We start from the raw sequence: 26,696 nt of genomic DNA on the forward strand, positions 1-26,696 counted from the left end.
TCCTGATGTCCCCATTCCCATTCCAGGTGTCTCCATTCCCATTCCAGGTGTTCCCATTCCCATTCCTGGTGTCCCCATTTCCATTCCGGGTGTCTCCATTCCCATTCCAGGTGTTCCCATTCCAGGTATCTCCATTTCAATTCCAGGTGTTCCCATTTCCATTCCAGGTGTTTCCATTCCCATTCCTGGTGTCCCCATTTCCATTCCAGGTGTCTCCATTCCCATTCCAGGTGTTCCCATTCCAGGTGTCTCCATTTCAATTCCAGGTGTTCCCATTTCCATTCCAGGTGTTCCCTCCCCATTCCACGTGTCCCCACTCCCATTCCTGCTGCCCCCATTCCCATTCCTAGTGTCCCCAGTCTGCTCCCAATATCCCCATTCCAATTCCAGGTCTTCCCATTTCCATTCCTGGTGTTCCCATCCCATTGCTATTGTCCCCATCCCATTCTTTATGTCCCCATTCCCATTCCAGGCATTCTCATTCCCTTTCCAGGTGTTCCATCCCATTCCAGGTGTCACCGCTGTCATTTCCCCTGCTGGTTTACCATTAAACCAGCACACCAGGTCTGTGCCCAACGGGGGTCCCTGTGGATCATCCAACGCGGGTCCTCCCATGGCTGATGGAGTTGGAGCAGCGGCCGAAGCTCTTCCCGCAGTCGGGGCACTCGGGGCTTCTCTTACCGGTGGCTCCGTTGGTGGGAGGTCAAGGAAGAGCTCTGCGTGAAGCTCTTCCCACACTCCCCACAGTTGTAGGGCCTCTCCCTGATGTGGATGCGACGGTGGGTGTAGAGGGTGGAGCTGTCCCACATTCCCTACACGTGTAGGGCTGTTCCCCAGTGGGGATGTGCTGGTGCCTGAGCAGCTTGGTGCTTGTGCTGAAGCTCTTCCCACATTCCAAGCACCTGTAGGGCCATTCCCTGGTGTGGATGCAATGGTGTTTGCAAAGGCTGGAGCTGTCCCTGAAGCTCTTCCCACACTCCGCACACGTGTAGGGCCTTTCCCACTGTGGATCATCTGGTGTCGGAGCAGGGTGGAGCTCTGATTGAAGCTCTTCCCACATTCCTCACACATGTAGGGCCTTTCCCCACTGTGGATCATCTGGTGTCGGAGCATGTTGGAGCTCTTCCTGAAGCTCTTCCCACACTCCCCACACGTGTAGGGCCTTTCCCCACTGTGGATGCGACGGTGGGTGCGCAGGGTGGAGCGGTCACTGAAGCTCTTTCCACACTCCCCACAAGTGTAGGGCCTTTCCCCACTGTGGATCATCTGGTGTTGGAGTAGGTGGGAGCTCTGAGTGAAGCTCTTTCCACACTCCCCACACGTGTAGGGCCGTTCCCCACTGTGGATGTGCTGGTGCCTCTGGAGGTTGGTTCTCTTGCTGAAGCTCTTCCTACATTCCAAACACCTGAAGGGCTTTTCCCTGCTGGGAGGCTGTTCAGGGACCACCAGCTCGCAGCTCCGCCTCAAGCTCCGGCCGCCTTCCCGGCACACGCTGGCTCTTTCCTCCTCACAGCCCCCTGGGCTGGCTTTGGAGCCCCTCCTGCGGGGGCATCTCCGGCCCTTTTCCTCCCCGCTGCCTTCCTGCGCCGGGGAGCCCTTCAAAACGGCCTCTCCCACCAGGCTCTACCGCCGGGATTTGTCCTCCGCGCTCTCCGGCCTCACCTCGGGGCCTGGGGCAGGAAGCAACAAGGACAGGCAGAGGATTTGCCTCCGGCCCACAGGGAAGCCCAAGGACATCCCCCCAACTCCAGCCCCGGCAGGACGGCCACAAAAGACAAAAGACCGACCCAAAGCGGCACTGACTTCCTCCTCACCTGCCTGGGGGGCCCGCGGCATCTTCCTCTTCCTCGCAGCCTCCTCCTCTATCCGACCAAGCTTTCAGAAGCAGAAATCCTGCTGGGGGGGAAAAACAAGGTGTGAGCGCGTTGCCTTGGGGGTTCCTCCTGCCCAAGTCCAGCTCTAGGACTCACCGGGCAACTTGTACCCATAAAAACCCCCAAAACAACAAAATTCAGCCCAAAATCCCCTCCCAGAATTCCCCCTCTTCTCTCTGGGGTTAGGGGGGTCCCCCCTGTCTGGCCTGATGGCACTTCTGCCTGCACTTGGGGGTCCCCCTTCTCCGGGCTGCCGGGGGTCCCGCAGTTCCGGGGGGTTCCCACTCTCCGGGGTCCCCTTGAGTGTTGCCAGGGGGGTCCCAGGGCTCACTTCTCCCCACTCTGCCTCCCGGGGCCGGCCGGCCCTCCTCTCTCGCCTCCCACCCTCGCAAACCTCTTGGCGCTCTCGGCTCCCACCCCGCCTCAAGGCCCCCCCTCCTCTCCACACTCCAAGGCCTTCCCCCTCTCCGGGACCCCGCTTAAGGGGCCCGGCGCTCCCTCTCTGCTCCCCCTCCACTCCAGCCTTCCGGGGGTCCCCCAGCTCCGGGATCGCCCCTCTCCGCTCTCCCCACTCCGCGGCTACCGGGGTTCCCCCCCGGCTCTCACGGGGGGCCCCCAAACCGCTCTCGCCCCCCCACCATTGCCGAGCGACCGCCAGGACCTTTTGGCTGCTCTTCTTTGTGCTCCCGCTCGGCTCCTCCCTCGGCTGGGCCGCCGCTTTTGGCGGGTTTCCTCCTCCGGGATCTGCCCCCTGCAGCCCTTCCCCCCCTGCCCAAGCCCCCTTTGGGCCCCCCTTGGGCCCCCCTTGGGCCCCCCTTGCCCCCCCCTTGCCCAATAAGTCTGATTATACAGACAAGCAATTGGTTTTTATCCACAAAACCCAAATGTAGAACCCAGCACCCTGGGCCATGAACAAAGTGATGTTCCTTGGGCCCCCCCTGAGTCCAAAGTAAAGGGAGAGGGGAAAAATACTTGCTGGTGGGAGAGCTGTTGCAGTCTGGTCAAAAGTGGGGATTGCAGTCCAGTTGAGGATGGTGGTCTCAGGCTGTTTGAGAGTAGTGAGCTGCAGTCCTCCTCTGGATCCCACGAGTGGTAAAAAGGTTCTGAAACTCCAGGTTTATATATTCTCCAGTTCAGGCAGGAATGCCCAGTCCTCCCCTCAGAGAAGGGAATTCTAAATAAGGATGCTTAGTTCTTCACTCAGAGTGGGGAATTCCATAAAAGGCTATGAGGATGCTCAGTCCATAAAAGGATATGAGGATGCTCAGTCCATTAAAGGGTATGAGGGTGCTCAGGACATCGCCCCCACCTCTCAGGCCTCTCCTGACAACAGTTCCTGGGAAAATGGCATGGAAGGCCAGAGAATCCACAGTTTTGGGCTACACCCATCCAGTGAGGAATCGGTCCCAGCTGTTCTAACTAGGACACTGTGTCCCTCATCGCTGCCATCATCATCATCATCGGCCTTGTGGGAGTCGGTGTCTGGAAGCTCCGATCCGGTAACTCCCGGGATGGGGGTCGGGAAGGGGCACGGATCCGCCTGGCAGCATTCCGGGGATCCTGTGCCACGGGTGCTGATCCCACTTTCTTTCCATAGGGAAGAGGGAGGGGAATGGATACGACCCCGCACCCACCAGTGAGTCCCAGCAGCGTGTGTGGATCCAGATCCTCTGGGCAGGGATCCCAGGATGGATGCTGGGATTCCAGAGGGGAATGGGGGCCTAATGGCTGGAGCGGGATTGGAAGGGGATTCCAGCTCAGGGCAGGATTCCAGAGTGGGATCAGGAGGAATTGTGGACTGGGATCAGGGCTGGATTCTGGAGTGGGATTGGGGTGGGATGGATGGAGTGGGATTGGGGTGGGATGGACGGAGCAGGATCAGGAGGGATTCTGGAGCAGTTCCTACTTCCCCTGGCCTCCACAGCCGGCTCCAAACCCTGGGATGGCAACAAGGACATGGTGACTCCTTTCCCCGCTCTCATCCCAGCAGGAATCACAGCCTGAGCGATCCTGGAGCTGGATCCGCCCCTTCCCTCTCCCTGTGGAAAGGCAGGAGCTGCTGGCAGAGCTCATCCCGCTGCTCCCACCCACCCCAGCCCCCCTGTGGCTCTTCCCGATGGATCAACTTCCTGCTTTTTCCCGTGTGAAACCCAGGACCACAATTATTCCTGAGGCTTTAATTTGGGTGTGAAGATCTCCTGCTTTGGGCAATAAATCCTGGCTCCCTCCTCCGGCATCCGGCAGTTCCTCTGTGGGAACCAGGAATAGGAATGGGGACAGGGGGGACTGGGATGGGGACATTGGGGACAGGGATGGGGACATTGGGAGCAGGTTGGGGAAGCAGGAATGGGAATTGGGACACCAGGAATGGGAATGGGGACATGGGAGGCCAGGATAGGGATAGTGGGGACAGGAACAGGGATACTGGGAGCAGGTTGGCACAGCAGGAAGTGGGAATGGGGAGAGGGATGGGAACCCCAGGAATTGGAATGGGGACAGGGATGGGAACGTGTCCCTGGCTCGAGGCCACGAGAAACCCCTTCTTTGGGAATGTCTGGGAAGCAGGTGTCAGAGGTTTGAAAAGAGGGGTTGGAATTGTTTCCCAGTGTCCCCCCATTCCCATCTGTGTCTCCCGGGATGGGGTGGGTTGGAGCGGAGCCGCAGGCGCTGGGCAGGGGCAGTGGGGGGAGGGCGGCTCTCGGGGACACCGCGGTGGCCGCGGGGAGGGCGGGGGGTCCTTTGTTCGGGGGATTTTGGGGTTTGTCCGGGACCGGACAGAGCGGGAGCTGGTTTTGGCCACCTTGTTCTCTTTTCCTGAGAGGAAATTTTTTCCCCATGGAGAACGACCGAGAGAGAGAGAGAGAGAGAGAGAGAGAGAGAGAGAGAGAGAGAGAGAGAGGGAGAGAGAGAGAGAGAGAGAGAGAGAGAGCCCGACCCATCTGGGAGCGAGGTGTTCTGCTTTGGGGACTGCCCCTGGGAAAAGGGACTCCTTCACTGCTGGCTGCGAGCACACCGGGCCGCGAGAGCTTTGAACTGCTGGGACAGTCTCTACCCCCGCCTGGGGATTTGGGACTTTGTTTTGTTTCTTCTGAAAGTTTTTGGTTGCACCATTTGTTGTTTATTCAGATTTTGTTAATAAAAAGCTGTTTCTTTTCCACACTTCCACCTGAAGTCTCTTAATTTCTAAGTTGTAATCTTGTTGAACTAAGACCCAGTACAACCAAAAATGCCGGAAAAAAGGGGGATTGGGCATCCTCAGCCCCCCATCTCCCTCTTGTTTGGGGCAACTCTGAGCTCCGGGACAACTTTATCCTCCGTTTGAGATTACCCTGATCTGTGGGAGCCCTGGGTAGCCGGTTTTGGGTTGCCCTGAGCTTTGGGAGCCCTGGCTGGGCATTTTTGGTGGGCCCTGAGCTCCCCCCTCCCCCGCAGCCCACGGACCCCCCGAACCCCCCAGCCCCGGGGCTGTCGCGGGGGCCCCCAACGGCCTTCAGCCAATCCCAAAGCGCCTACGCCGCCCGCGCCCAATCCCAGCGCGCCGCGCTGATGACTCATCAGTCGCCGGGAAGACGCCTCGAAAAAAGGGCCCCAACTGCGCCCTCAGCCAAGCCCAGCGCGCCCCAAACCCCCCAAAACGGCACCGCCCGGCTGGTTTGGGGCTGTCAGCAGCTGTCCGGCGCTGGGCATGGAGCGTGTGCGGGGAGCTGGGGCCGTGCTGGCGGTGCTGGTGATGCTGGGAGCCCCCCCGGCTGCGGGCGAGGAGCTGTCGGGTGAGCGGGGGGGGGCGGGCAGGGGGGTCGGGTGTGAAAGGGGGGGAAAGAGGGGAGAAAAGAGGGGGTGGGAGCCCCAAAAGTGAGTGGGAGGGAGGTTGGAAGGCCCGGAGTGAGTGGGACGGTGGTGGGAGCCCCAAAGTGAGGTTGGGGGGTCTGGGGATTGTGGGGACATTGGGAAAGGGTTGGGAGACGGGGACAAGGGGGTGTGGGAGAGCAGGCAGAGGGGTGCCCTGGCGGTCCCTGGGTGTCCCTTGAGCCCTGGAGCGGTTCCCTGAGGCTCTGGGGGGGATCAGATCAGCAGTGGGGGGTTCCCAACCCCCCTGTCCATCCCCGGGGGCTGTTTGGGGGGTTCCCTCCCAGCAAAGCGCCGGTGCTGGGGCGTCCGTGGGGCAGAGGGGGGTTGGAAAGGGGGGTCCGGGGTGGCCCCCTGAGCTCCCACCCTGCTGTGGGGGGCTGGGGGATGATGGGGGGGACGGGGCACCCCCTGACCCGTGTCCTGCACACACAGGGGTGTTCCAGCACATGGCAAAGTGTGAGTGTCACTTCATCAACGGCACCGAGCGGGTGAGGTTCGTGCAGAGGTTCGTCTACAACCGGGAGCAGTTCATGCACTTCGACAGCGATGTGAGGGTCTTTGTGGGGGACACCCCGTATGGGGAGATGCTGGCCAGTTACGGGAACCGGATGCAATCGGATATGTCTGTCTGTCACGTATTGGCCTCATAAGTCACCAGCGGGCCTGTATCAAATGTGGATAGAGCCTTCCCAAATCTTCGTTCGCGAAGCCCAGCCATGACATGACATGACCTGACGGGAACCGGAACCAAGAATGGATGGAGTACATACGGGCTGGGGTGGACAGGTACTGCCTGCACAACTACAAGTGTTTCACCCCCGTTCAGCGTTGAGAGGAGAGGTGAGCGTGGGGCAGAGCGGGTCCCCTCGGCCTCTGCACCGGGAATGACCCTGGAGCCCCTTAAACCCTCCCTGCGAATCACCCCCGGCCCCTCAGCCTTCCCTGTGCCCATCCAGTCGCATTTTGCCAACTGTGAGTTCCTCCCAGTCCATCCCAGTCTCTCCCAGTGCCCCCACGCGTCTCCACCCCCCTGGGGCCACTGAGCTCCCGCCCCTCAGCCAATCCCAGCGCGTCTCTCTGATGACGCTCCAGTTGCCAGGCAGACCCAAAACAAAGAGTTCTCTCACCACGACTCAGCCTCCCAGTCCCGATCGCTTCCTTCCCAGTCCACACCAGTCATTCCCAGTGTTACGACCCGCCCCAGGAAAAGGGGAGAGGGGGGTAACTCAGGTTCCATCAAAAATTCCCTTGGGGTGGATTACAGCGAAACAACACTAAATAATCGGTGTATGAAAACATATATGGATAAGATTTATTTTAACAATTTTGAATCAGTAGGTAAGATAACATTTTTGGGTGCTGTAACCTTTCTAGAGAGGAGAAAAATGCATAGGGGAGAGAAAGACAGGGTGAGAGTAAGGGAGAGCAAGAAAAGAAAGAAGATGAGATAATCACCGCCCACTGGATCCAGCGATGTCTTGATCCGCAGGTGGTGGGGGGAGAAGGAAAAGCAAAAACCCCGCCAAACCTCCAAAGTCACCAGTCAAAATCCAAATACTTAGCACCTCCCCCAGGGCGGGGAGCCGTCCCCATAGGTTGGCGTCCCCCTTTTTTGGCGCGGAGTCCACGAGGAGGGCGTGGCAAACTCAGCTCTTCCCGCCTTTTCGGGTCTTGACATCTTCTGCACTGAAGGAGGGGGGGGGATGGGCCCAGTTGCCCACCAGAAAGTCGAAAGCCTGTAGAAGTCTCCCAGAATGCATAAATCATTAACCGTTTCAGTCTCTGACACCACCCCGTGATTTATGCATTCAATGATTTTTTTCTTCTCTGTGAATCTTCTTTGTGGGCGGTGCTTCTCGTATAGTGAACAGGAAGACAGAAGAGTAAAGGAAAGGAAGAGATAGCCCCAATGCACTGCAATTCTCCTCTCTCAAAAAAACAACTTTATAATAAAATAGTAAGCTAATTTGTATTAGCTACTCTCTCTCCACCCCGTGAGTAATCAGGGTGAGTAATAGGCTACAATCAAATTTCTTAACATTAATAAGGTTACAAACATATATACATACTTGAAATTATACTTCAAAAACATTGAGTTACTTGGGAGCTGGTAAAAGGCTTTCTTATGTTCTCTTTGGGCCTAAATTTAGTTCTATTTGTTAAATTTAACCAAATATGAAATTCAATGCCTCTCAAGGCAGAAGGCTAATGTATATAATACATATTTGTACGATTTCAAATATGCATGAATACTTGTACTAACTCCCAGGTTATATTTGGTTGAGTTTAGATATTTAAAAAGACAAAATAAACTTGGCAATAATTAAACTAACAATACATCTCAGGAAAACTACACAAACAAGTTAACAATCCTTAATACAAGTAATTTTGGGAGTAGGGGAACACAAACACAATGTTTGTGGTAGGTTCAAAACTATTAGGATCATGACATTTTTAAGATAAAACACATGCAAACAACAATGTGGTAAAAAAATAAAAACTAGTATAACTCTTCAGTTCTGTTGTCACTTCATGTTGTCATAGGTTAATGAGAACTAATGATAACAGCAGTAGAAGGCTTTATCGGTATCATGTGATGTGATCTCTTCTGCTGGTAGGTTTCTGCAAAAAGAACAAATCTGGCCCATTGCGGACCAATTGTTAAAAAGAAGGAAGAATCCATCGTGTGTTTATTCGATGGTCCTTCTCGTGAGCATCTGTGGCTACCCATGTATGAGGGTTAACCGGGGTTTTCAGAGTGAGTGGCACTTGTCTTACAGAGGGTAGATTTACTAATACGGGTTGGCCTGGATAATGGAGTGGTTTTACAGGATCTTTACTTTTGTTTTCCCTCAGTACAATAGTGGGGGGTTCGGGGCAGAATGCTGTAATTCGAGGGCAACCGTTTATTCCCCATCGGCTATTGATTTTGGTTACTGCATCAGAAACTCTGGAGGCCCATTCAGGGTTATGAGGTTTTATGGCTCGCTTTAGGAGCCCATTGGTACGTTCCACAATACCATTTGCTTGTGGATAATATGGAGTGTGGAAGGTCCATTGAATTCCCTCTTCTCGGGCCCACTCTTGTACCACCCCGGCAGTGAAATGGCTCCCATTGTCTGATTGGATAGACTTTGGTTTGGGTAGATAACTGAACCATAGCTTTAGAGTTTTCACAGTATTCTCTCCCGTGGCTCGTCGCACAGCTTCAGCCAGGGTTAGTCCTGATATTATCTCTACCCCAACCAGGATGTATTGTTTTCCATAAGAAATTCTGAAAGGACCGATGTAGTCTACCTGCCAGGTATCCCACAATCCCTTATTATCCCTCAGGTGTAGGGGTGGATCTTTCAGTGGATCATGATCTTTCAACCTGGTGCGGCATAGACTACAGGCAGAGATCACTGTGTTGCACAGCTCCCTGGTAACTGGCCACCCTCTACTGATTGCTTCTTTAAACAGATCTCTGTTTCCTGAGTGGTCTCTTTTTACATGTAACCATTCTAACAGACGTTCCCAATTTTGTCCCTCTCCCTCTATTGTTATCTTAGCTAACCGTGTCAGTGAGTCTACTTGATTGTTTCCTGTAATGCCTTCATTGTCTCTTGAAGAGACCTTATCACCTCACCGGTAGATTTTTGAATAGCCTCTTTTTCTAGCTGGTCCTGCAAAGTTCTCATTGACTCTTGGAAAGATTTTATCACTTCACTTACAGATTTCTGAATAGCTGATTTTTGCCTTTGCACTGCTCTAAGGAACACGCCTAAGACAGCACCCACGAAAAACAGTTGTAAACCAAGGATAGCTATCAGGAGGGAATAATCCCCACCTAACTCACCCTGGGGTGTCATCCCTTTGGACTCAGTCATTAACCCAGCTTAGGTTAATGTCTTTCTCCCCCTTAACCCTCTGAGGGCTGGTTTGACTCTCTCCTGGAAAACCTTTCAACAGGTCCAGGTACCAGAGAACCTTTCAACAGGTCCAGGCCACACCGAGAGGAGAAAAATTCTTACTATAATTTTACTGCGAGGGGACAGTCACTATTTGACTCGCCCTCGGTACCAGTTTTAGACTACACCGATTACTCCACTATATCCAAAGGATCCTGCCGACTACGCCAAAAATGTTACGACCCGCCCCAGGAAAAGGGGAGAGGGGGGTAACTCAGGTTCCATCAAAAATTCCCTTGGGGTGGATTACAGCGAAACAACACTAAATAATCGGTGTATGAAAACATATATGGATAAGATTTATTTTAACAATTTTGAATCAGTAGGTAAGATAACATTTTTGGGTGCTGTAACCTTTCTAGAGAGGAGAAAAATGCATAGGGGAGAGAAAGACAGGGTGAGAGTAAGGGAGAGCAAGAAAAGAAAGAAGATGAGATAATCACCGCCCACTGGATCCAGCGATGTCTTGATCCGCAGGTGGTGGGGGGAGAAGGAAAAGCAAAAACCCCGCCAAACCTCCAAAGTCACCAGTCAAAATCCAAATACTTAGCACCTCCCCCAGGGCGGGGAGCCGTCCCCATAGGTTGGCGTCCCCCTTTTTTGGCGCGGAGTCCACGAGGAGGGCGTGGCAAACTCAGCTCTTCCCGCCTTTTCGGGTCTTGACATCTTCTGCACTGAAGGAGGGGGGGGGATGGGCCCAGTTGCCCACCAGAAAGTCGAAAGCCTGTAGAAGTCTCCCAGAATGCATAAATCATTAACCGTTTCAGTCTCTGACACCCAGTCCTTCCCAGACCCTCTCACTCCACTCCCAGACTCTCTCAGTCCCTTCCCAGTTGTTCTCACTTCACTCCCACATCTCCCGACTCTCTCCCCAGTGCCCCCCAGCCCATGCCCTTCTCCCCCAGTCTATTCCCAGTCCCTCCCACTGCCATCCCAGTCCCTCCCAGTGCTATCCCAATCCCTACCAATGTCCTACAAGCCCTCTTCCCTCCCTCCCAGTGCCCCCCAGCTCAGCCCAGTGTCTCCCCCGTCCCTCCCAGTGCCCCCCAGCGTGTCCATCTCGCTGGTGCCGTCGAGCTCCCAGCCCGGCCCCGGCCGCCTGCTCTGCTCCGTGATGGATTTCTACCCTGCGCCGGTGCAGGTGAGGTGGTTCCAGGATGGGCAGGAGCTGCCGGAGCACGTGGTGGCCACCGACGTGGTGGCCCCAACGGGGACTGGACCTACCAGGTGCTGGTGCTGCTGGAAATCCCCCCCCGGCGCGGGGTCACCTACAGCTGCCAGGTGGAGCACGTCAGCCTGGAGCACCCCCTCAGCCGGCACTGGGGTACGGCCCGGCCCCCCCAGCACCGGGGGTACACTGGCAGGGGGGCCAGGGGAGAAAGGGGACAACTGGGGGCAACTGGGAGGGAGTTTGGTGGGTCCTGGGGCTGATGGGAGGGGAGTTGGAGGGTCCTAAAGGAGCTGGGATGGGCTAGCTTGGATCACGGAGGGGCTGGGAAGGGACTGGGAAAAGGTTTCAGGGAGTGCTGGGTGGGCTGGGAGACTAGGACGGGCTCTGTGGGGTCCCACGTGGTGTGTGGGAGGTTTTGGGGTTGCTGACCCCCCCAGTTCCCCCCAGAGATGCCACCGGACACCGTCCGCAGCAAGATCCTGGTGGGGGTCGGGGGCTTCGTCTTGGGCTTGGTCTTCCTGGCGCTGGGGCTCGGCTTCTACCTGCGGGAGAAGGTAAAGGGGGGTTCTCGGGGGTCGTGTCCCCCCAAGGTCGTGTCCTGAGCCGCCGGCGGCCGCAGCCCCTCCCCGAGGCCTCGGGCCCAGCCGGGACCCCTCAGTCCATCCCCACGATGAGTTTGGGGGGTCGTGTGTCCCCCCAAGACCTGCTTTTATTCTGACCCCAACCGGCTGCTCCCAGTGTTCCCAGGAAAGCTTCCCAGTTATGCCCAGTCCCTGTTACTGGGGGGCAGTGAGGGCAGGGGGGAGGGGATCCCTGTCATAGCTTTACTTCTTCTAAAAAACCAAGTAGGAATTTTTCTTTCCCCTGCCCCACGGGAAAAGAAAGATGTTCAGTGGGGGAGGGGGCTTTGCCTTGGGTGACTCACACCCACAAAAGAACTGGCCCAGCCCACACTGCAGGTTGGGAGCTCTCAGAAGGCTCTGGGGGGGTGGAGTTTTTTGCTTTCTCCTGGGCAAAGGGCAAGGCCCTTCACTTTGGCCTTAACTCAGGCAAGGGGTGTGTTGGAGAGGCTCCGAGGTCCTTTTGTTCTCGGCCTGCTCATCTGGCTGTTTGCTGGTTCCCGTTTGCCTTCGTTTCCTGTGCCCTGTTCTGCCCCCAGCCCAGACCTGCTCGGACTTCACAGGAGAGGTTTGACCCCCCTCCAGAGGAACCTTTTGGGGAGGAGGTCGCCCTTTCCCTCCTCCGCTCCCGTGTTGGCAGTGGCGTGTGTTCATCAGCCAAAAGGGGGAATTCCCGGCCACAGCCAGCCACAGACAGCGGGAGTTTTGTGGGAAGAGCCCTTTTTCTCCTTTTCCACTTTTTCCCCTTTTTGTTGTTCTGCCAATACACAGATATCCTTTAAGAAAGAGCTGTTATTTTTCCTTTCTCCATACTGCCTCAATTGGAATCTCTTAATTTCAGATTTACAGTTGCTTAGAGCGAGGAGTTTGGTTTTCCTCATAACTCATCCTCCTTAGCAAAACACTTCAGTCTCACTCAACTGAGACAGAGGTGCTGCCCCATGCTCCTGCCCTTGCCATTGCCCATCCCCACATCCCAGAGCCCCAGCAAGAGCCCTGAGGAATGAGGCAGGCACAGGATCTCCCTTCCCAGGGCTGGGGGTCAGGCCTTGGCCCTTTGCAAGAACAAAACAAATCCAGATTTATTCAGCATCACAGACCCTGGGACTTTGTTTGTCCCCACCTGTCATCACTGCCTCCAGTTTTCGGCTCTAACTGGAAGCAGGGAACAATTTCTGAGTGCTGGCCCTCAGTGGGACCCATTAACACCAGGAGAAACTGTGGACTTGGATCTGACTTGGAATTCTTCAGAGGTTTCTTTAACTTGCTCTCTGTCTGATGTTCAGGGACTCATCCCCAACCCCCGAGGGTCATTCAGTGCCTGGGGCTGTGTCTGTGCTGCTGAGCTGGGCCGGGCTCCTGGCACACAGGGAGCTCCTGGCAAGCGGGCAGCGCTGCAGAGAGACAGCTCTGGCCAGGAGCAGCTCCTCTGCACAGCCCAGCAGGGCTGAGGGCACTGCCAGGGCAGCTCAGGGACACCAGCAGGGCACAGACAGAGCTTCAAGGGGCTCAAGGTTGGGAGGGTGACTGAGAGCTCCCTGCAGGAGGAATCTTGACAGGGCTGCACACGGGCAGTCTGTGGCTGCAGGGCAGTGCAGGGGCAGCTCCTGGAGGCATCTCCTAAAGCTGACCCAGCCCCAGCTGATGGGATGGGTGAGGAGGGGGCTGTTGGGGGGCACTTTGGCAGAGCTGTGAAGCCGGGGGTGCAGCCAGGGGTGCCCAGGGCTGTGGGGCAGAGCAGGGTCCTGCAGCCCAGGGCACTGCTGGGCAGGTACTCTGCTGCCTGCCAGGGGCAGCTCTCAGCCGGCCCGGGGAGCTGCTCCAGGGCTGGGGGAGAAGGGCTGTGGGCAAGGAGCAAACCCCAATTGACAGGGGAAGGCAGGGCAGGGCCCTTCTGCTGTCGAGACGGTGCAGCACATGTCAGGATTGATCACAGCTCCAACTGACTGCTGGGGGTTTCTAAGAGGAATTTTCAGGAAATGCAGCAAGGCAGGGGCATCCTGAAAGGGAAGGATCCTGTACTTCCAGTGTTCTGCTTCGGGTTCCCAGGGATGGGCAATGGGAAAGATCAATTCATGTCTCCATTCAGGAGGAAGCATGGAAAATCCAAAGCTCTTCTTCTTTGAGGGCAATGGTGCAGGGAGTGTCAGAAATCAGCCCCCTGGGCCTCACAGGCAGCAGCAGTGGTGCTTTTCCAGCCTCCTCAGGGTTGCTCTGCTGTTGCCATCAGAGCCTGCCCAGCCAGAGGTGCCCCTGGCACCAGAGTGCCCTGTGCTGGGAGGGCTCTGCAGGGCAGAGCTGAGCACCCAGGGCTGGGATGGGCTCTGGATGCACTGCCAGGGCCCAGCCCTGGGCACAGGGAAGCAGCTGCTGGCAGGGACAGCTCCAGGCAGCAGAACCTGAGCACTCCTCTGCATCGCCCTCTGCTCAGCTGCACAGGTAAAGAGGGAAGAGTTGGGAGGAATTGATTTGGCAAGCGGAGTCTTCACAAAACCCCACTTTTTTTCCAGGCATCTTTGAAGTGGATCATCCAGCAAGAGAGAGGTGCAAATAGCACAGGGAACCTGTGTGCTGACCAGTAGGTCACTTGTGGGCAGAGCAGCTCTCCTGAGTCTGCCCTGGGGCACAGGGAGCCCTTTGGGACCTCACAGCTGTCCAGGGTTCAGGCTCAGAGCAATGGGGAGGGTGAGAATTCCTGCCCAGTCAAGGAAAGTGCTCTCATTGAGCAGCACAGAGCTGAGCTGAACAAAGTTCCCCCAAAGAAATCCAAAGAATTTGGAGGAGATTATAAAGCAGCAGAGGATTGACTCAAGGCAGCCCTGCCCTGACTGTGCTGCCTCTCCTGTCCCCTCCCCAGCGCGGGACGCGCAGAGGCCGCCCGGCTCCCCCCAGCCAAGGCCTGCCGGGCCCCGCCAGCAGCGGCTGCTGGCCCAGTCACTTCCAGTCACTCCCAAGAGGATACCAGTTGCCCCCAGCATGGTCCCAGTTGTTCCCAGTCCCCCCCACGATGTTCCTTTCCCTCTCAGGGACTCCCAGTCTGAGTCCAGTATGGTCCTAGGCACTTTCAGTCACTGCCTGGATGAGGCCATTTGCCCCTGCATGGTCCCAGTTGCTCCCAGGATGATCTCAGTATGTGTCCAGTATGTGTCCCAGTATGGTCCCAGGAACTTGCAGACACTTGCAGTACAAATCCAGTTTGATCCCAGTCATCCCAGTATGGTTGCAGTGCCTCTCACATACTCCCAGTAGTATTGCAGTCACTCCCAGTATGGTCCCAGTATGAGCCCAGCAGGGGCCCAGCTGCTCCCACTCTGATCCCAGTTACCCCCAGTGTGGTGCCTCCAGGATGGATCAGGAATGGGGACCCCTTTGTGCCCCCCCCTTGTGTCACCCTGTTCTGGGGGAGCTTTGGGGGGACATCTGCACCCCAACACAGCATCCAACACATCCCAAAGTGTGCTGGGACCCGCTCGAACCTGGGAATTGAGGGGAACCATGGAAAAACCCTTCTCAGAGAGAAAATTGGGTGACCTGAGTCCTGGATGCTTTTAGGAAAGAGTTCTAAACATTTCTTGAAGAATGGAGGGGGGTGACTTTTTTATTCTTGACCTTTGCAGTTCTCCATTTGGGGGCAGGATGTCCTCTGGGCCAATGTTTTGTTCCCTTTGCAGTGAGTGCAGCCTCAGAGGGCTGAGCCCTCTCTGGCTGGGCTTGGCCTCTCCTGCAGAGACTCAGGCCTGGCTGGGCTGCCCCAGGCAGACGCTGCAGGAAGAAGAGCTCAGGCCGCCTGGCTCTGGTGTCCCTGGGGCTCAGCCTGTGCCCCATTGCTGTGCAGGGGCTGAGCCCCACCTCTGCCTCGGGGCCTTGGCCAAAGGGCTGGCAAGGAAGAGGCCCAGCAGCCTTGGGGCCTGCCCAGCTTTCCTCCTCCCTGGGGGCTCTCAGTCCTCCCCTGACACCGTGTGGGCCCAAGGCCTTGCTGCCTTCGGGCTCACGGCCCGCCGGCACCATCCCAGCGGCCTGACCCCCCTCCTTCCCCTCTCTCCAGCCTCTCCTGCCTTTTCTGGCAAGGGGCCATCCAAGGAAAACCCCGATTCTCAGCAATGGCACCTGTGGCACGGCTGCAAGGCTCGAGTGGGCCAGGCAAGAGCAGGAGCACCGAGAGCCTGAGGAGCCAGGAGATGCCCTGACTGGGCATCGTGCTGCTGCGGGACGAGCTGACACCTCTGCACAGTCTCTGCCCGTCCCTGCCAGCCGACTTCTGCCCAGGCTCTGGGCACGGGGACGCAGCACTGACAGTTTTCAGCCACCGCGCTGTTCCACAGAGGCTGTGATGTCACAAGGCCCTTGCCTGGCAGCCAGGAGATGGGCAAGGCAAGGCAAGGACGGAGCCTCAGAGCCACCAGCACGCTGTCCCCAAAGGCTGGGCTGGCACAGAAGCCCAAAGTCCCTGAGCTTGGCAGAGACTTGTGAGATCAACCGGCGTCCAGCCTACGCCCCATCCCCAGCACGTCAAGCAGACCACCGCACTCAGTGCCATGACCAGTCTTTGCTTCAACACCTCCAGGGACGGTGACTCCACCACCTCCCTGGGCAGCCCAAAAAGCTCTGAGGCATCACACCTCTTCTTTTACAGTTCTATCACAACTTTTTATAAGTCAATCATATTATACTATAGAGCTCCATTTCTATGTTCGTTACGTACACCTTTTATATAGCTTTATATACCTTTTATATACCTTTATATACCTTTTATAAACCTTTTAATGCCTTAATAAAATCCCAGGGATCTTGCTTGGAACTCCCCGCATCCAGGGACTGAGAGGATCTCCCTGAATAACACTTTCAGTGGGCACTGGAATCCTCAGGGTCCTGAAACCCCTGGAGCATCAACAGCTTTGTCCCTCCAAAGGGGTCCCAATTTGTTTCCAATGGTTCAAGGATACAAAATAAACCAAATACCAGTTTCCAAACCAAATCAACTTATAAGTCCAGAAATCACAAGTTAATATCCAAAATAGCAGAAAGGATTTCTTCAAGATTCTTTTCTTTGCAACCTGAAGTACCCATAATACAAAAGAAACCAAATACCTGTTTCCAAAACCAAATAAACCAAATACCAGTTCCAGAAACAAATAAACCAATGAGTCCAGACTCCCAAATTAATATCCAAAATCATGGCTGGGCTGCGTGAACGATGATCTGGGAAGGGCTCTGCCCACATTTGCTACAAGCACACTGGTGGCTAAAGAGGCCAATACGAGATAGACATGTCCAGTTGCAAAAGGCAGAGCAGAAAGACTCCTTGGATGGGATCGACAGGACACGGTTCTTTCTGCGTTGTCTTTTCTCCTCGATGGTGATCCTGCTGCGTTCTCAAAGGAAGCAGCAGCGTTAGAGATGGGGTGTCTCCAGACCTCCCGGTTGGAGGCCAGAGTAGACCAGTGATGAAGATCAATGTGGCCAAGGCTGAGATGTTCTTTCAGGCAGTCCTTGTATCTCCTCTTCGGGGCTCCTCTCTTGTGGCAGCCGGTGGCAAGTTCACCACAGAGCACGATCTTAGGGAGGGGGTGGTTGGTCCTTCATCCTGGAGACGTGCCCTGCCCAGCACAGCTGTGTTCTCAGCAACATGGCCTCAATGCTTGTGACTGCTGCCTGTTCTAGAACAGATGGATTGGTCACATCATTTGACCAGTGGATGTTTAGGATTGTTCGGAGGCAGCGTTGATGGAAGCGTTCCAGGAGTCGCAGGTGGTGGCTGTAGATGACCCATGATTCGGATCCATATAAAAGAGTAGACAGCACAATGGCTCTGTAAACACTGATCTTTGTGCTTTTCTTCAAGTGTTTATTTTGCCAAACTCTTTTATGGAGTTTTCCAAAAGCTCTCTATGCCTTTGCTAACCTGTTGTCCATCTCTCCGTCAATCTCACCATCCGAGGAGATGAGGCTTCCTAGGTAATTAAACTGCTGGACTGATTTGAGCTCTGATTGGCCAATGGTGATGTGGGGATGATGGAAGACTTCCTGAGGTGCAGGTTGATGGAGAACTTCAGTCTTCTTTAAGCTGACTTCCAGCCCAAAGAGCTCAGCAGCCTCAGCAAAGCAGGATGTTAAACGCTGCAGAGCTGCTTCTGTGTGAGCGACGAGGGCGGCATCATCAGCATAAAGCAGCTCCCGGACAAGATGGTTTAAGGTCTTGGTGTGGGCCTTCAGTCGCCTTAGGTTGAAAGGGCTTCCATCAGTACGGTATCGGATGTAGATCCCGTCCTGATCATCGAGGTCTGTCGTGGCCCTTTGGAGCATCCTGCTGAAAAAGATTGTGAATAGGGTTGGTGCAAGAACGCAGCCTTGTTTCACACCACTGGTTATTAGAAAGGGCTCTGAAAGTGCATTGCCGTAACTGACTTGGCCGTGCTGATCCTCATGGAGTGAGATGATCATTTTAAGGAACTTGGGGGGACAACCTAAACGTTCCAAAATCTGCCACAGACCTTTCCTGCTCACAGTATCGAAAGCCTTGGTGAGGTCAACAAAGGTTCCTTAGAGACCTTTGTTCTGTTCCCTGCACTTCTCTTGCAGTTGTCTGAGAACAAATCCCATGTCTGTGGGGCTCCTGTTGGCTCTGAAACCACATTGGCTTTCAGGGAGAATTCCTTCTGCTATAGTGGGTATTAATCTGTTCAAGAGTATTCTTGCCAGGATTTTGCCAGCAATGGGGAGCAGAGTAATACCCCGGTAATTTCAGCAGTCTGATTGTGCTGGTTTAAAGGTAAACCAGCAGGGGAAATGAACTCAACCCAAAGGAGAGATTATAAGTCAGAATAACAATTTAATAAAATAACACAATAAGTACAATTATACAGACAAACAGTTGGTTTTAACTCACAAAACCCTAATGTATAACCCAGAACCCTGGAGCATGAACAGAGTGGTGTTTGTTGGGCCCCCTGGGCCCAAAGTAAAGGGAGAGGGGAAAAAATACCTGTTGGTGAGAGTGGTGGTGCAGTCTGGTCAGGAGTGGCGGTTGCAGTTGGGTCGAGAGTGGTGATCTGCAGTCTGGTTGACAGTGGTGGTCACGGTCTGACTGAAAAGTGGTGGTTGCAGTCTGGTTGAAGAGACATCGCTGACAGCACAGGCAGAGCAGTGACATCACAGGGACAGTGGTGACATCAGAGGGACATTGGTGACATCACAGGGACAGCAGTGACATCACAGAGAAAGTGGTGACATCACAAGCAGAGCTGTGACATCACAGGGACAGCAGTGACATCACAGAGACAGCAGTGACATCACAGGGACAGCGGTGACATCACAATAACAGCAGTGACATCACAGGGACAGTGGTGACATCAAAGGGACCTCGGTGACATCACAGGGACAGCAGTGACAACACAGGTACATCGGTGACATCCAGCGGACAGCAGTGAAATCACAGAGGCAGTGGTGACATCACAGAAACAGCAGTGACATCACAGAGACATTGGTGACATCACTGGGACAGCAGTGACATCACAGAGGCATTGGTGACATCACAGGGACAGTGGTGACATCACAGTCATAGCAGTGACATCACAGGCACAGCAATGACATCACAAAGACATCCATGACATCACAGAGACATCAGCGACATCACAAAGACAACGGTGATGTCACAGGGACAGCGGTGACATCACAGGGTCAGTAGTGACATCACAGCTACAGCGGTGACATCACAGAGATAGTAATGACATAACAGAGACAGCAGTGACATCACAGGGAAATTGGTGACATCACAGAGAAAGCGGTGAAATCACAAAGAGAGCAGTGACATCACAGGGACATCAATGACATCACAGAGACATCGGTGACATGACAGGGACAGCAGTGACATCACAGTAAAAGCAGTGACATCACAGAGACAGCGGTGACATCACAGGGAAATCAGTGACATCACAGAGACAGCAGTGACATCAGAGACAGTGGAGACATCACAGAGACAACAGTGACATCACAGGGACAGCGATGACATCACAAAGACAATGGTGACATCACAGAGACAGCAGTGACATTACAGGGACAGCAGTGACATCACAGGGACATCAATGACATCACAGAGACACTGTTGACATCACAAAGACAGCAGTGACATCACAGGGGCAGGAGTGACATCACAGAGACAGCAGTGACATCACAATAACAGCAGTGACATCACAAAAACAGCAGTGACATCACAGAGACAGAGGTGATGTCACAAAGACAGCAGTGACATCACAAAGACAGCGGTGACGTCACAGAGACATCAGTGACATCACAGACACAGTAGTGATATCACAGCGACAGCAGTGACATAACAGGGACAATAGTGACATCACAGAGACAGCAGTGACATCACAGGGACATTGGTGACATCACAGGGACAGCAGTGACATCACAATAACAGCAGTGACATCACAAAAACAGCAGTGACATCACAGGGACAGCGGTGACATCACAAAGACAACGGTGACATCACAAAGATATCAGTGACATCACAGAGATATCAGTGACATCACAGAGACAGTGGTGACATCACAGGGACAGTAGTGACATCACAGGGACATTGGTGACATCACAGGGACAGTAGTGACATCACAAGGACATTGGTGACATCACAGTCACAGCAGTGACATCACAGGGACAGCAGTGACTGTTACGACCCGTCCCAGGAAAAAGGCGGGGGGGTAACTCAGGTTTTATCAATAATTCCCTTGGGGTGGATTAAAGTGAAATGACACTAAATAATCGGTGTCTGAAAACATATTGACAAGGTTTATTTTAACAATTACGTATCAACAGGTATGCCAGCATTTTGGGGGCTGTCTGATAACAAGGCAACCCTTTTGGGGGAGGAGAAAAATGCATAGGGGAGAGAAAGACAGGGTAGGAGTAAGGGAGAGCAAGGAAAAAGAAAAGATGAGAGTGGTAAAAACGTATATAGTCACCGCCCACTGGATCCAGCCATGTAAAAGCAATGGTCTGGATCCGCAGGCGGTGGGGGGAAAAGAAGGAAAAATCACCCCCCAACCCCCTAAAGTCACCAGTCAATATCCATATCCTTTGCACCTCCCCAAGGCGGGGAGTTGTTTTCATAGGGTGGTGTCCCCCTTTTTGGGGCGGAGTTCGTGTGGAGGGCGTGGTAAACTCGGCTCTTCCTGCCTTTTCGGGGCTTGACATCTTCTGCCCTGGAGGAGGGGGATGGGCCCAGTTGCCCATCAGAAAGTCAAAAGCCTGCAGAAGTCTCTCAGAATGCATAAATCATTAACTGTTCCAGTCTCTGACACTCCCCCAGAGCAGCGCTCGTGGGGAGATCTCTGCTCTCAACCTCCAGCAGTGACCTTGGGGGGGTCCCCAGCCAAGGCAGGAATCTCCACACACCCCCCAAGAAGGGTTCTGTTGGAAGAACCTGCCCCTGGGAAAGGGGACTGGCCCTTTCTGGTAGAAACCCAGGGACTGACAGTCCTTGGACTCCAGGGCTTCCCTCACCATCAGGGGCTTCATTTGGGGTCAAACCAGTCTGGGGTCCAACATCTCCTGCCTTGTCCTGGCCCCCTCTCAGCTCAGCACTGACCCCTTTGCAAATGGGGCATTGTCTTGGGGCCATTGCAGGGGGGATGTCCTGCCCCAGTGTCCCAGTGTTCCTTTAATTCCCAAAGACCCTGCAGTGTCCCAGTGGCCCCTTGATTCCATGACCTTCTGAAACACCTCAGGCTTCCTTTGGTTCCATGAGGTCCCCCTGTCACAAAGGCCCCTGGATTCCATGAATTCCGCAGTGTCACAAGGTTCCTTTTTTTCCATAGGGCCCTGCAGTGTCCCAATTGTGCCTTGATTGCAGGAGTATCCAAATTCTCCCAGGGTTCCTTTGGTTTCAGGAGGTCCCGCAGTGTCCCAGCGGCCCCTTCATTCCAGGCAGGCCCAGGGAGACGAAGGCAAAGACGGAGCCCCGACCCCCGTCAGCATCTTGGGGGGGCGGGGGGGCAGGACCCGGGAAACGGCGGCGGCTGCTGGGAAGGGACTGGGATGGACTGGGATGGACTGGGATGCACTGGGATAGACTGGGATGGACTGGGATGGACTGGGACACCAGGATACACCGGGACCAGGACCGGGACCCAGCAGGACCCCCCGCGGGAGCAGGATCTGAGCACACTGGGACCCTCCAGGACCAGAACTGGGGCAACAGGGATCATACTGGGAGCAACTGGGACCACACTGAGGGCTACTGGGAGCAACTGGAGGCCACCTAGGATATAGTGGGAGTGCCTTGGAGTCACTGGGATCATACTAGTGCAAACTGGAATGTTACTGGGGCATCTGGGAGTGACTGGGAAGGACTATGAGCATGCTGAGGGCTCTACTGGGATATACTGGGAGTGTCTGCAACCATGGTGGGGGTAACTGGGACCATACTGGGAGTGACTGGGACTACATGAAGGGGAATTAGGACCAGGCTGGGGGCAACTGGAAGGAACTGTGAGTGACTGGATCTACAAGAGAAGCAACTGGGATTGAGTGGGACTGTCAGGAGGGAAGACCGGGATCATACTTGGAGTGACAGGATCTGTGCTAGGGGCAACTGGGAGCAACTGGGACCATGCTGGGGACAACTGGGATCATAATGGGATCACAGTGGGAGCAGCTTGGCCCATGATGGGAGCATCTGAGACCACACTGAGGGTGACTGAGGTCATACTGGGATCATATCAAGAGTGAGTGGGATCATGCAGGAGGTGATTGGGATCATCCTGGGAGCAACTGGGAGTGCACTGGGGATGACTGGAAGTGGCTGTGAGCAACTGGGATCATGCTGGAAGCTTCTGGGGGCAACTGGGAATGAGTGGGACCACATGGAGGAAACTGGGAGCAACTGGGAGAGACCAGGAGTGACTGGGATCATCCTGGGACTGACTGGGCACTGAATCCGAAAAATCAGCCCGAGAAACTGCTCAGAGACTTTTTTATCTTTAAGCAGCAAGGTATTTGTTTATTCAACGTTGGGAGCAAGCCAGCTCGCGCTGGACAAACTTGCTCCAAGGCTCCACAAAAAATCAGCATTTCTGTACAATCTTCAGCTGTGATTAAATGCATATTCAAGTGATTCCAACATCTATCTCTGCATATTAATAACAGGCGGAGTATAGGTGGAGCTCAGGCGGGGCTTGGGGCGGTGCTTCTCTTGGCCCTCAATCCTGAGGGGACTTCCACTCTTCCTCCATGGCTCTGGGGGCTTCAACTCATCTTCCTCAGCTTGACCTTCCTTCTCTTCCATTGTTCTTGACCCGCTCACTGAAGCTTGGAAAAAGCCCTGGCTCCCGGCCTATTCCTCCTATTCCAATGTCTCCCTGATCCTGCTGTCTCTCTAATTTATCCCCTCTAGGCCTAGGACATGTTCCTGTACTATTCTCTGAAGCTTTGCTCCAGTCAGTAGAACAGAACGAGCACAGATGGTCTTGGCTGTTGGGAGCTTGTTAGCAGGCCCAAATTTCTTAGTTAACTCTTTTGGGCCTGGCCTCCTGTTTCACCAGGGACACAGCCCGGGCCCAGGTGTTCCCATTCCCATTCCATGGGTTTGCATTCCTGTTCCAGGTGTTCCCATTCCCATTCTAGTTGTTCCCATCCCATTTCAGGTGTCCCCATTCCCATTCCAAAAGTTCCCATTCCCATTCCAGGTGTTCCCATTCCCATTCCACGTGTTCCAATTCCCATTCCAGGTGTTCCATCCCATTCTAGGTGTCCCCTTTTCCATTCCTGGTGTCCCTCCTCCCATTCCTGGTCTTCCCATCCCACCTCTGTTTTCCCTATTCCAATCCCAGGTGTTCCCATTCCCATTCCTGCTGCCCCCATTCCCATTCCTAGTGTCCCCAGTCTGCTCCCAATGTCCCCATTCCCATTCCAGGTCTTCCCATTTCCATTCCTGCTGTTTCCATCCCATTGCTATTTTCCCCATCCCATTCCTGATGTCCCCATTCCCATTCCAGGCATTCTCATTCTCATTCCAGGTGTTCCCATTCCCATTCCAGGTGTTCCCATTCCCATTCCAGGTGTCCCCATTCCCATTCCTGGTTCCCAGGGAGGAACTGCTGGATGCCGGAGCAGGAGCCAGAATTTATTGCCCAAAGCAGGAGATTTTCACACCAAAATTAACCCCCGGTGATGTCACCACTGTCCCCGTGATGTCACCGCTGTCCATGTGATGTCATCTATGTCCCCATGATGTCACCACCGTCATTTCCCCTGCTGGTTTACCTTAAAACCAGCACACCAGGTCTGTGCCCAACGGGGGTCCTTGTGGATCATCCAACACGGGTCCTCCCATGGCTGATGGAGTTGGAGCAGCGGCCGAAGCTCTTCCCGCAGTCGGGGCACTCGGGGCTTCTCTTACCGGTGGGTCCGTTGGTGGGAGGTCAAGGAAGAGCTCTGCGTGAAGCTCTTCCCACACTCCCCACAGTTGTGGGGCCTCTCCCTGATGTGGAGGCGACGGTGGGTGTAGAGGGTGGAGCTGTCCCACATTCCCTACACGTGTAGGGCTGTTCCCCAGTGTGGATGTGCTGGTGGCTGAGCAGCTTGGTGCTTGTGCTGAAGCTCTTCCCACATTCCAAGCACCTGTAGGGCCATTCCGTGGTGTGGATGCAACGGTGTTTGCAAAGGCTGGAGCTGTCCCTGAAGCTCTTCCCACACTCCGCACACGTGTAGGGCCTTTCCCACCGTGGATCATCTGGTGTCGGAGCAGGTTGGAGCTCTGATTGAAGCTCTTCCCACATTCCTCACACGTGTAGGGCCTTTCCCCACTGTGGATCATCTGGTGTCGGAGCAGGTGGGAGATCTGAGTGAAGCTCTTCCCACATTCCTCACACATGTAGGGCCTTTCCCCACTGTGGATCATCTGGTGTCGGAGCAGGTCGGAGCTCTGCCTGAAGCTCTTCCCACATTCCTCACACATGTAGGGCCTTTCCCCACTGTGGATCATCTGGTGTCGGAGCAGGGTGGAGCTCTGATTGAAGTTCTTCCCACATTCCTCACACGTGTAGGGCCTTTCCCCACTGTGGATCATCTGGTGTCGGAGCAGGGTGGAGCTCTGCCTGAAGCTCTTCCCACACTCCCCACATGTGTAGGGCTGTTCCCCACTGTGGATGCGACGGTGGTTGCGGAGGGTGGAGCTCTGCCTGAAGCTCTTCCCACACTCCCCACACATGTAGGGCCGTTCCCCACTGTGGATGTGCTGGTGCCTCTGGAGGTTGGTTCTCTTGCTGAAGCTCTTCCCACAATCCAAACACCTGAAGGGCTTTTCCCTGCTGGGAGGCTGTTCAGGGACCACCAGCTCGCAGTTCCGCCTCAAGCTCCGGCCGCCTTCCCGGCACACGCTGGCTCTTTCCTCCTCACAGCCCCCTGGGCTGGCTTTGCAGCCCCTCCTGCGGGGGCATCTCCGGCCCTTTTCCTCCCCGCTGCCTTCCTGCACCGGGGAGCCCTTCAAAACGGCCTCTCCCACCAGGCTCTGCCGCCGGGATTTGTCCTCCGCGCTCTCCGGCCTCACCTCGGGGCCTGGGGCAGGAAGCAAGAAGGACACGCTGGGGATTTGCCTCCGGCCCACAGGGAAGCCCAAGGATATCCCCCCAACTCCGACCCCGGCAGGACGGCCACAAAAGACAAAAGACCCACCCAAAGGGGCACTGACTTCCTCCTCACCTGCCTGGGGGGCCCGCAGCATCTTCCTCTTCCTCGCAGCCTCCTCCTCCATCCGACCAAGCTTTGGGAAGCAGAAATCCTGCTGGGGGGGAAAACAAGGGGTGAGCGCGTTGCCTTGGGGGTTCCTCCTGCCCAAGTCCAGCTCTAGGACTCACCGGGCATCTTGTGTCCATAAAAACCCCCAAACCAGCAACATGAAGCCCAAAAACCTCTCCCAGGAGTTCCCTGCTCTGAGGTTTGGGGAGTCCCCCCTGTCCGGCCTGATGGCACTTCTGCCTGCATTGGGGGTCCCCCTTCTCCGGGCTGCCGGGGGTCCTGCGGCTCCGGGGGGTTCCCACTCTCCGGGGTCCCCTTTAGTGTTGCCAGGGGGGTCCCAGGGCTCACTTCTCCCCACTCTGCCTCCCGGGGCCGGCCGGCCCTCCTCTCTCGCCTCCCACCCTCGCAAACCTCTTGGCGCTCTCGGCTCCCACCCCGCCTCAAGGCCCCCCCTCCTCTCCACACTCCAAGGCCTTCCCCCTCTCCGGGACCCCAGCTTAAGGGGCCCGGCGCTCCCTCTCTGCTCCCCCCCCCTCCAGCATTCCAGGGGTACCCCAGCTCCGGGATCACCCCTCTCCGCTCTCCCCACTCCGCGGCTACCGGGGTTCCCCCCCGGCTCTCACGGGGGGCCCCCAAACCGCTCTCTCCCCCCCGCCATTGCCGAGCGACCGCCAGGACCTTTTGGCTGCTCTTCTTTGTGCTCCCGCTCGGCTCCTCCCTCGGCTGGGCCGCCGCTTTTGGCGGGTTTCCTCCTCTGGGATCCGCCCCCTTCAGCCCTTCCCCCCTTGCCCAGCCCCCTTGGGCCCTCCTTGGGCCCCCCTTGAGCCCCCCTTGGGCCCCCCTTGGCCAATAAGTCTGATTATACAGACAAGCAATTTGGTTTTAACCCACAAAACCCAAATGTAGAACCCAGCACCCTGGGGCATCAACAAAGTGCTGTTCCTTGGGCCCCCCCCGAGTCCAAAGGAAAGGGAGAGGGGAAAAATACCTGCTGGTGGGAGAGCTGTTGCAGTCTGGTCAAAAGTGGTGATTGCAGTCCAGTTGAGGGGGGTGGTCTCAGGTTGGTTGAGAGCAGTGAGCTGCAGTCCTCCTCTGGATCCCACGAATGGTAAAAAGGTTCCGAAACTCCAGGTTTATATATTCTCCAGTTCAGGCAGGAATGCCCAGTCCTCCCCTCAGAGCGGGGAATTCCATAAAAGGATGCTTAGTTCTTCCCTCAGAGCAGGGAATTCCATAAAAGGCTATGAGGATACTCAGTCCAAAAAAGGGTATGAGGATGCTCAGTCCATAAAAGGCTATGAGGGTGCTCAGGACATCCCCCCCACCTGGCAGGCCTCTCCTGGCAACAGTTCCTGGGAAAATGGCATGGAAGGCCATAGAATCTACTGTTTTGGGCTACACCCATCCAGTGAGGAATCGGTCCCAGCTGTTCTAACTAGGACACTGTGTCCCTCATCGCTGCCGTCATCATCATCATCGGCCTCGTGGGAGTCGGTGT

General features: G+C 55.3%; 2 protein-coding genes, 1 long non-coding RNA gene and 3 pseudogenes across 3 annotated transcripts in view; 4 read left to right on the forward strand and 2 right to left on the reverse strand.

The window, feature by feature from the left end:
- The window catches only part of LOC135404811 (zinc finger protein 493-like), a 152,662-nt pseudogene that overhangs the window by 91,909 nt on the left and 34,057 nt on the right, over nt 1-26,696 (forward strand).
- LOC135404426 (class I histocompatibility antigen, F10 alpha chain-like) overlaps nt 1-26,696 on the forward strand; it is a 92,658-nt gene that overhangs the window by 65,671 nt on the left and 291 nt on the right. The gene's annotated exons all lie outside the window — the stretch shown is intronic.
- LOC135406243 (gastrula zinc finger protein XlCGF49.1-like) lies at nt 686-1,836 on the reverse strand (annotated as a pseudogene).
- LOC135404512 (uncharacterized) lies at nt 3,384-4,110 on the forward strand. Its single transcript, XR_010425703.1, has 2 exons — nt 3,384-3,510; nt 3,862-4,110. It is a non-coding gene; the product is annotated as an uncharacterized LOC135404512 (long non-coding RNA).
- On the forward strand, nt 5,395-11,446 carry LOC135406244 (class II histocompatibility antigen, B-L beta chain-like). Its single transcript, XM_064640679.1, is given in 6 exon segments — nt 5,395-5,644; nt 6,156-6,320; nt 6,458-6,532; nt 10,693-10,874; nt 10,877-10,997; nt 11,292-11,446. Coding segments are annotated over 6 exon segments (783 nt in total). The 5' UTR covers nt 5,395-5,559.
- Nucleotides 23,781-25,324, reverse strand: LOC135406245 (zinc finger protein 501-like; annotated as a pseudogene).

This window comes from Pseudopipra pipra, chromosome W (assembly GCF_036250125.1).
Source record: "Pseudopipra pipra isolate bDixPip1 chromosome W, bDixPip1.hap1, whole genome shotgun sequence".
NCBI lineage: Eukaryota > Metazoa > Chordata > Aves > Passeriformes > Pipridae > Pseudopipra > Pseudopipra pipra.